General features: G+C 39.9%; 1 protein-coding gene across 4 annotated transcripts in view; it reads left to right on the top strand.

Annotated features, from left to right (window-relative positions):
* The window catches only part of Mtmr10 (myotubularin related protein 10), a 63,504-nt gene that overhangs the window by 41,339 nt on the left and 11,576 nt on the right, over positions 1 to 10,589 (top strand). For all 4 annotated transcript variants that reach the window (XM_027408071.2, XM_027408072.2, XM_027408073.2 and 1 more), the window contains 6 exons: positions 1,607 to 1,694; positions 1,777 to 1,865; positions 3,083 to 3,213; positions 4,293 to 4,362; positions 5,253 to 5,323; positions 8,952 to 9,121. In XM_027408071.2, coding sequence (XP_027263872.1) covers positions 1,607 to 1,694; positions 1,777 to 1,865; positions 3,083 to 3,213; positions 4,293 to 4,362; positions 5,253 to 5,323; positions 8,952 to 9,121 — 619 coding nt within the window. The remainder of the gene's footprint in view (positions 1 to 1,606; positions 1,695 to 1,776; positions 1,866 to 3,082; positions 3,214 to 4,292; positions 4,363 to 5,252; positions 5,324 to 8,951; positions 9,122 to 10,589) is intronic.

Raw genomic sequence — 10,589 nt, 5'->3', positions numbered from 1 at the left:
TTTTATGAGAATTGACCACATCATACATATACCCTGAGATGGATAGGATTATCAGTGCCTTCCCATGATGCCATCCAACTAAGTGGGGTACATGTTAAGAGGAGATAAATGTGTTTCACACATTTATGGGGTCCACAGAGCACACCATTGTGTTTTAAGTATGGGACTTTTCTTCCTTTTTTAGAAATCAGTTGTGGTGGTGGGGTATATGTGTGCATGTGGAGAGCAGAGAACAGCTGCGGGCACCATTTTATTTTAAGATAGGGTGTGTTAGTGGCTTAGGCTAGGCTGGCTGGCTAGGGAGCTTCAGGAATCTACTTTTCTCTGCCTCCCTATCCTGGGGAATGGAAGCGATGCCACCATGCCAGCTTTGTACATGGGTTCTGGAGTCAAACTCAGGTCCTCAGAAGGGTTACCAACTGAGTCATTTTCCAGCTCCTTTTTGAAATTAAGTTCTTAATTTAAAAATAATGGGCTTCATAATGTTATTTTCTTGCATATGTGCCATTATATTTTGTTCTGTTTTATCCCCAGCTCTCCTGTTCCTTCTGTCCTCCCTTGATGGTCTCTTCCCACAAGAACCATCCTGCTTTCATGGCAGATGTGTGCCGTTACCTTTTCCCTCTTCCCTACTTCCATAAAATCTTTCCTCCCCTCTCATGGTCCCCTTCCTAGTTTTATGACCTTCACAAATATACACACCCCTCATAAATTTAAATCTAGGTTCAACATATGAAGGAAAATGTAGTATTTGTCTTTTTAAGTCTGGCTTGTGTCATTTAACAGAATGATTTCCAGCTCCATCATTTTTATGCGAATGTCAGTCATGGTTTCATTTTCCTTACTGCTGAATAAAATTCAACTGTGCATATAGACCACATCTTAATTATCTAGTCATGGCTGATGAGCAGTATCTTACAGTTACTACTGCTGTGATGAAACACCATGACCATAAGCAACTTGGGAAGAAAGGGTTTATTTTGCTTACACTTCCACATCACAGTTCATCCTTGAAGAAAGTCAGAGCAAGTACTCAAACAGGGCAAGAATCTGGAGCCAGAGGCTTGCTGGCTTACTCCTCATGCAAGTTTGCTTAGTCTATTCTTCCTCCCTCCCTCCCTCCCTCCCTCCCTCCCTCTCCTCCTCCCTCCTCCCTCCCTCTCTCTCCCTCCCTTCCTTCTCTCTCTCCCTCCCTTCCTCCTTTATTCATTTGTCATTCATTCATTCATTCATTCATTCAGTGTTCTGCCTGCATGTATGCCTGCAGGCCAGAAGAGCCCCCCCAGATCTTATTATAGATGATTGTGAACTACCATGTGATTGCTGGGAATTGAACTCAGAACCTCTGGAAGAGCAACCAGTGCTCTTAGCCACTGAGCTATCTCTCCAACCCTCAGTCTGCTTTCTTATAGCATCCAGGACTACCATCCCAGGAGTGGCACCTCCTACAGTGAGTGGGTTCTCCTACATCACTCTTCAATTAAGAAAATGTCCTACAGGCCCATCTGGTGGGGCATTTTCTAACTGAGGCTGAGCTATTGTGAATAGAGCTGCAGTGAACATACTGAGACAGGACTCACGTGTGACCTTTTTATCTCCCATCTAGCCTTCCAGAATACTTTGTCGTACCAAGTTCATTAGCAGACCAAGACCTGAAGATCTTTTCCCCTTCTTTTGTTGGAAGAAGGATGCCAGTAAGTGACTTCTATTGGATGTCATTGATGATAATGCCCACTGTTTCTGTCCAGTTAAGTGAGGATTCTGCCTGTCTCCTAGTTCTGGTGCTGGAGCCACTCTAACGGCAGTGCTCTTGTGCGAATGGCCCTCATCAAAGATGTGCTGCAGCAGAGGAAGATTGACCAGAGGTAAGGAAGTGTGGTGGTCAGTGCACTTGGAATCGTAAACAAGAGCAGTCAATCCCTTGCTAATTGGAAATAGTTGGTATTACCACACATCCTATACAAGGACTACTGTTCTGAAAAGAATGAGTATACTAAATTCATCTTTGTTTGATAAAACACTTGTCTTTAACATACTTTCAGAGTACTGTGATTTCTACTTGAGACACTTGAGGACAAATCAAACTTCTTTCAGTTTCATGTGTCTTATTTAGGTTTATGAAGTCAGAATAGTTCAGAAAATGGTTTTAATGGGTTTGCACAAACAAGTTTGGCAATGTCTGCTAAAGTCAGCAGTAACCTCCCTTGACTAGCAGGAAGCTTCTCTCTATTTCACTCATAGCCTCAGGCTCACAGTTGACCTGGGTTCCCACTGTGGACCACAGTTCTCAATGCCCTGGGTCCTCAACTGCTGCCCTTGTTCTTGCTGCCCTGTGCCATCCACAGACTGTCCTGTCTCTCTAAACATCATCTGAGGTCTAAGGCCCCTTCCTCCTTCTGATCTGTGTTCCTTTCTATGAAAGGCCACTGAGGGCCATGGCTTTAGTAGACAACACATTAATATTATCTCTAGCTTGACATCTTCCATGTGGACATCTTCAAGGCCCTTCAAACTTTGTGTCTAAAGCTGAACTCAAGGATATGGCCACCAAACTTCCCCAGCCTGATGCCTTCTTCTTTTCCTTTCTCCAGCGGTAGCCCCTTGTGATTTTGACACTTGGTTTTTCAGAAATCTTAATAAACCCACATTGTCTCCCTAGCTTTACCCCTAGGGTGTTACTGGTGCCATCATTTTCTCTTTCTGTGTCACATTTCATTGGCTCCAGCCACCTGAAAATTACCAGGCCTTTTCACTGTCATTCACTGTCCTGACAGACATGTAACAGGGCTCTTCTCTCCTGGGTCATCTTCTTCATGCTCCTCCTGAACACTCTGTACCCCACTGACTTGGCCCTTATCCTTCTCTCATTTCTGAGGCACCTTATAAGGAGGTCAGGCCTCGCTGTTAGGCATTTCCATTTGATTTATATGTGATGGAGGTCCGATTACTGCCTGTCTTCCCCACTAGGCCCCATAGGGTGACACCATTGTATAATTAGCTCGGGAAGTATAAAATGATTCTGAATGTAAATGTTCTGTCTTGACATGGATGAGCAGATACTAAAGGATTTTGTTTTTACTAGGATTTGTAATGCGATAACTAAAAGCCATCCACAGAGAAGTGATGTTTATAAGTCAGATCTGGATAAGACCTTGCCCAATATCCAAGAAATACAAGCGGCATTTGTAAAACTTAAGCAACTGTGTGTAAATGGTAATGACATTTTTATTTTGTACACATATATAATGAATGGGAATAAAGAATTACATGGGAACTATCAGGAAAAATGATGTTCCCTAAAAATATAGTAGATACATCTAAGATGAAACCCAACCTCTAGAAAAATGAGTCTAAACTTGGTTTTGGAGAGGAAAAAAACTAAACCCTTCTAAATGTCCCTCGAATCATGAAAGATACTGACTACCTTAAAGAAGCATTTACTACAGGCAGAGATTCCTGAGATTTCAGTGCACAAGCTTAGATTTCAAGATTAGTGGCTCAGCTCAGCACGTGTTGAATGTGTAACCTTAGTGATCTAATCTAAATAGACCAGACGGTTACACTGCTCTGAGCATGATGTTTTATGAAGGCATCTTCGGAGTAGAGTGGTTTCCCTTGGAGAGAAACCCTGTGTCTCCTGAGCACGGGGAGAACTGACTTTTTGTGTGTCAGGTCGTGGATGATGGATGAGCCAGCATTGTTGGGGTAGGAGACTTAGCAGGAGTGGGGCCTTGAATGGTTATGTACACCCTGGGCAGGGCAGTGTTTGACTACAGGGCTGTATGCACACAGAGGCCATACTGGCAGCTGTGAAGGTTAAGAGAAGTGGGGAGAGATGGGACTTGGCACAGCCACTGTAAAGCAGGCCCTAGTCTAGACCTCGCTTTCTAGGGAGCCAGGAGTTACCAGCTCTCAGGACACAGTTCGCTGCACTTGCCAGGATTTCCTTGAAAAGGTCAGGAAGGAGATAGGATCTAGGGGGAGTGTTTTCTTCTGCTGTCTTATAGAACTGTAACATGCCACTTTGGTGCAGTGGCCCATACCTGTGACCCCAGCATTTGAGAGGATGAAGCAAGAGGACCCAAAGTTTTGAGTCCAGTCTGGGGCTTTGTGGCAAGACACTGTCTTGAAACAAGAATCAGAACATGTCTGCCTAAATGTTTAATGAAGTGAAAATGTGTACTGCCTCCTCAAAGCTGATTGTTAAATATGTGTGGGATATTGCTTAACTCTTGTGTTGATGATACAAAACTAAGCTTCAGGAGTGTAACAGCGCTATGTATGTATTACAGAGCCCTTTGAAGAAACTGAAGAGAAATGGCTATCTTCACTGGAAAGTACTCGGTGGTTAGAATATGTCAGGTTTGTTTAACTTTTTATTTTGAAATAATTGTAAGCTCACATGAAGTAAAAGATAGTATAGAGAGCGATGTGCCCTTCGCCTAGCATCCCTCGGGGGAACTTCTTATCTAACTGCAGTGCAGCATCCAAACCAGAAAGTCAACATTGCTATAACCTGTAGATCTCATCAGTACCTATCACAGTTCCACCTTCTCCCAGTTTTCCCCTAATCCATGCCCTAGGACAACCATTACTTGAATGTTAATGTAAACCAGCCTCTTTTAAAGCTTGCTCCCCCAACCACGATGAGACAGGGTTTCTCTGTATAGCTTTGTAGACCAGGCTGGCCTTGAACTCACAGAGATCTGCCTGCCTCTGCCTCCTGAGTCCTGGGATTACAGGTGGGCACCACCACTGCCAAACAGCCTCTTTTAAAAAAGTTTTTTATGATTTTTTTTTATGTGCATTGGTGTCTTGCTTTCATGTCTGTGTGAGGGTGTCAGATCCCCTGGAACTGGAACTTCAGACAGTTGTGAGCTGTCATGTAGGTGCTGGGAATTGAACCCTGGTCCTCTGGAAGAGCTGCTACTGCTCTTAACCACTGAGTGATCTCTCCAGTCCCAAGCCTCTTTTTTTTTTTTTTACATATACAGTTGATGAATTTCCCTGATATTATTCCCTAAAGAACCATTCCTGTTAATGCCAACATAAAAATTGAAAGCATATATATATATATATATATATATATATATATATATATATATATATGTATATATATATATTGGATACTGAGTTTTGCTTGATTTTAAACACTTAAGATATATTTATACAAGTGGATAGGATGTCTCATCAGGCAAAGGCATGCATACATGGTAGAAATTTGATATTTAACAGTATTTTTCCCTCTTCAGGGCTTTCCTTCAACATTCAGCAGAACTTGTGTACATACTAGACAGCCAGCGTCTCTCTGTAGTCCTGCAAGGTAATTACAACAATTCCTGAGAATCCCAGGGCAGTCCACTGTGGCTGTTGACTGTTTACACTACTGTAACTTGCTGTTCTTTCACAGTGCTGCCATACCACCCGACACACTGGTGGTGTGAGCTGGCACAGACACTGCTGGCAGAATAGAAAGGCAGACTCTCTTTTGGGAGGTGGGTTCATCCCTGACTGGACTGATACTTGATGCTAATTTCGGCAAGGCATCCTCTTGCCATTTTTCTAATTCAGACAAATCTGTTTTAACTTAAATGCTTACTGATTCATACTAAATTGTGACCCTAAAAATATAATTTGTGATCATATAATTGCCAATAATTTTCTCCTCTTTTTTTTCAATTAATTAAATTTTTTCATTTATTTTACATCCCGACCCAGTTTCTCCTCCCTCCTCTTTAACAGTGAGTGTTCTCATCTTATTGGGACTGAGTCCCAGTTTCTCCATGCATAAAAGGCTTTGGAAGTACTGAGCTTGTTTCACTAACACTTTTAAAGTTTTTAAACCATTAGTTGAGGTCTGATACACATTGAGTATACTGATAACTTAGTAAATAGAGAGCCAAGGTTTTGTGGGTTTTTTGTATGTTTGATTGATTGATTGTGGTCACACACATGCAATGTCACCCGTGTGGAGAACCAAGGGACAACCTCTGGTGTTGGCCCTTGCCTTTCACCTTGGACAGGGCTCCTCTTGTTCATTGATAGGCAAGCTGGCCTGCAGGATTTTGTCTGACAAGTGTTAAACTGTGTGAAGTTTCTTCTCATGAAGCAGGCTCACTTTCTGATAGCATCATTTCCTTCTCCTAGCTTAAGATTCTTGGAGTGAAAAAATTCCAGTTTCCTTGGGGTCCATTGTTTCAATGGTCTGATAGTCAGATGAAGACACATGTGTCTCTTTAAAGTATCTTCATTTCTGCCAGACTAGTTACAGCTGGACCACGTTTTCCTTCTCAGTACAGATGAGGATGCTGACTCATCTCCATCCTTACCATTATTGTCATCTGTCTTATGATCACTCAGGCACAGGTGAAGTGGTAGTAGTTCATTGTACTTTTCCTTTACATTTCTCTAACCCATTTCTTCTTTCTGTTGAGTTCTAAGACTCCTGTATATGTTCTGCATACAAGTTCCTTTAAGCCCACGTGGTTTGTATTTTCTTTTTGTGTCCTGTCTGTCCATTCTTTTGTCTTTTGAAACACTAATTAAAAACTTTGAAGTATAACTTATCTATTTTTTATGAATCATGTTTTTATGTCATAGTTAAGAATTGTTGGACAACTCAATGTCACAAGAACATTTCCCCGTGTTTTGTCTTTATAGTTTTAACTCTTAGAATTTAAGTCTGTAATCTGTTCTGAATGAATTTGTGTGTGTGTGTGTGTGTGTGTGTGTGTGTGTGTGTGTGTGTGTGACAGAGAGAGAGAAAGAGAGAGAGAGAGAGAGAGAGAAAGAGAGAGAGACAGAATGTGTAAGAGGTTGAATTATCTCTTTTGTATGTAGATATTAAATAGCTCCAGCATCATTTGTTGAAAAGACTTTCATTTCTTCATTAAGTTGCCTTGGTGTTTTATGAAAAATCACTCATAAATGCCAAAAGTTTATTTTTACTATTTTATTCCATTGAGCTTATGTTAGTTCTTCATGCTACTACTAGAGAATCTTGAGTGCTGTAGTTCCTCAGTAAGACATTAACTATACATTTTGGTCTTTGAAATTGTTCTAGCTATTCTGGGTTATTTATATTTCTGTGTAATTTCTAGGGTTCAAAACAAAAAGGCTTCCTGTAATGTTTATATGAGTATTCTGAACCCATAGATCAGTTTAGGGAGAATGCTAACTGTATGGAATCAGTCAAACTGTGAAGTGAATGTCTCCCTATGTATTCTGTTCTTCCTTCACTCATCAGCAGTGGTTCCAGACTATACAAGTCTACACTGATTTCTTAAATCTGAGTACATTTAAGGTATTCTTAGATGTTTCTGTGGTTACAGTGTTTTCTTAATTTCATTTCCAGGCTTATTGTATACTTATTGTTATACATTGAGTTCTTATGATCTTATTTATTCTGATGGTTATTTTCTGAATTCTTTAAATTTTTTTCTTGTGTGTATGTGGTATATGTATGCACATGTCTATGTGTGTCCATGTGTTTGGAGGCCAGAGATTAACATTAGATGTCATTTTCAATCACTCTCCACCTCATCTTTTGACATAGTGTCTTTCCTTGAACCTGGAGCTCATAGATTTGACTGGACTAGTGACTGGATCTAGGGATCCACCTCTTTCTACCTACCCAGCACTGGGCTTATAGACACCCACTCAGCTTTTTATGTGGGTGCCATGGATCTGAACTCAGGTTCCTGCATAGCACACATTTACCAACTAAGCCATCTATTCTTCATCCTTGACTTTTAATATACAGGGATTGCATTGTTGACAGGTATAGTTTTAATCTTTTTGATACTGTTGCCCTTTATTTCTTTTTCTTGCTGAATTGTTCTGACACAAGCCTCTTGTACAGTATACTGTAGAAGTATTGAGAGTAGACATCCTTGTCTCATCCCTAATTTTAGGGGGAAAGTATTCAGTCTTTTACCACTAAGGATGATATTAGTTGTAAGGGTTTGAGAGATGCCTCTGATAAGGTTCCCTTCAATTCCTAGTTTCCTAAGAGTTTTTATTAGGAATACATATAGAAGTATGTCAGACGCTAGTTGCCTCTAGATAATGTTATTGGCTTTTATTATTATTTTATTATTATGAATAGCATATTAATTGTTAAATGCTAAAGCAATCCTGCATTCTGGGGAATAATCCATAGATTTTCATAATAAATTGTTATGTTAATATTTTATTAATGACTATTACATCTATAATTTCAAAGGCTGTTAGTTGATAATTTTGCCTGGCTCTGAAATCAGGGTGATTCTAGACTCATTGAAAAGGACAATGGGTGAGTGGCAAGATGCACAACTGTGATATTAGCACTTGGGATGCAGAGATAGGAGGACCATTACCACTTTTGGCTTCATTGCAAGTCTGAGGCCAGTATGGGTTACATTGAGACCTTGTCTCAAAAAGCAAAAATCTGAAAAGAAAAGCAAAATAGCTGTAAAGGGCGGGAAGGAAATGTTTGCCACCTTTTCATGTGATGGGGACAATTCCATTCCATTGATCACTTCTGAGCCATTGCCATGTGAAGTACGTTGTCTGTGGAAAGGTTGTGTTTTATTTAATATCCTTGACAAAACAGTAGTAGAATGTATTCTAGAAAGATGTTGTACTACAAACTGTTAAGATGTAAGAAATGTGAGCAATGAACTGCATCTGCAAATAGTGACATATGGAAGTCTGTCTAGAGTCAGTGCTTCAGTGTAATGACATCTTCAGTGTAATGCAATGAATTAGGATAAAATATTGTAATTTGTTTTACTCACTGATTACTTGCTTTAATATGTCTTTTGGTTCACATGGATCTCATAGTTGAGAGCTGCTGGAACCCACTAAATTTCTCTTACATATCTTGAAGGCAATTTAAGTATATAATGTTGTTACCTAACTTACAGACAGGATTTCTCTCGGTCATCATTTTCTTTCTATTTTATTGACAGAGGAAGAAGGAAGAGACTTGAGTTGTCTGGTAGCTTCCCTTGTTCAAGTGATGATGGATCCACATTTCAGGACAATTACCGGATTTCAAAGCCTGATACAGAAGGAGTGGGTTATGGTAGGATACCAGTTCCTAGACAGATGCAACCACTTGAAGAGGTCAGAGAAAGAGGTAACCAGTCTCACTACCTTACTAGACTTCTCTTAAAACAGTATATTTGTGTGAGTGTGTGTGTGTGAGAGAGAGAGATAGACAGAGACAGAGACACACAGAGAGACGGAGAGAGACTGGGTGCAGGTCAGAGGACAACTTTCAGAATTCATTTCTCTTCTATCATGAGATGTTGGGGTAAAATTCAGGTCTTCATGTTCATGTGGTAAGACTGAGCCATTTCACAGGACCCAAATTAGCACCTTTCAAATATGCATGGGATAAAATTTTGCCATTGTGAAGACGATAAGGGCCTCTTTGTTCATTTTTTTAATATTGATTTAACATGTCCTAGCTTTGTTAGTTAAAGGCTAATAGATTGGAGTCCAATTTAATATAAAAAGATGGCCATGGAGGCAGAGATGACCCCTGACCGGAGAGAATAGAACCAGAGCAACTTCAAGCTGTTTGCCTGTATGCTGTCTTGCAGTTTGTCTCCATATCTCTGGGCCTCAGACACTTGAGTTGGGTATTTAGTTACCAAGATACATACATAGTCCAGTTATCAGAAAATCAAAACCTAGTTTGTCTGCACCATAGTGAGTATTTTAACTGAAAGAACACCATAGTCAGTGTTTCTAGGCAACAACCTGATCCACTCCCATGCTCAATCCTAATGTAGGAGCACAAGATACAGGAAAAAACTAGGCAATTTGACCATCCAAACCTTAAGTCCACAACAACTGATCTAATGATAACGACATGGATAACAAAGACTTCAAATAAATGATCAAAGAAGAGATGACTGAAAACTAGGATGTATTAAAAGACAATACAATTAAACAACTGAGTATAATTTTAAAAAGACAATTCAGGATATGAAAGAGGAATTCAAGTGTCTCAAATCAAATTGAACTTTAGGAAATGAAACAATAAATCAAATAAACTTCACTGGAAGTTTTACCAGTAGATTATATCAAGTGAAACAGATTTTTGGGATGGTAGATAAATTAGGATATTCAAACATTAAATTTTGGAAAGTAGAAAGTAGGAATAGCACATACAGTATTGGGGGTATGTAATTTTTAAAAAGCAATTTAGAACTCATGGACATTGAAGAATGAAAAGAGGTATAAGCCAAAGACTGTTGAATAAAATAATAGCAGAAAATTTCCCAAATTTTGGGAGATGGACATCAAAATACAGGAGGTTTTAGAACCTCAAGCACTTTTGACATAAAAAGAAGACTTGTAGCTATCATAATACAGCTTTTAAAAGGGTGTGTGTGTGTGTGTATTTATGTATGTATATATATGCATGTGTGTGTGTGTGTGTGTGAGCCTGAGTACAGAGTCTGTGGTGGCCAGAAGAGGGCATTAGACTCTCCTGGAGCTGGAGTTATCTATAGGTGATTGTAAACCCACCTGTTGTTGGTACTGAGAATTAAACTTGGGTCCTATACCAGAGCAGTGTCCAGTTTGCTTCTCTG

This window comes from Cricetulus griseus, chromosome 3, assembly GCF_003668045.3.
Source record: "Cricetulus griseus strain 17A/GY chromosome 3, alternate assembly CriGri-PICRH-1.0, whole genome shotgun sequence".
Taxonomy (NCBI): domain Eukaryota; kingdom Metazoa; phylum Chordata; class Mammalia; order Rodentia; family Cricetidae; genus Cricetulus; species Cricetulus griseus.
The sequence above is the reverse complement of the archived record's forward strand: the minus strand, read 5'-3'. Positions and strand labels throughout refer to the sequence as shown.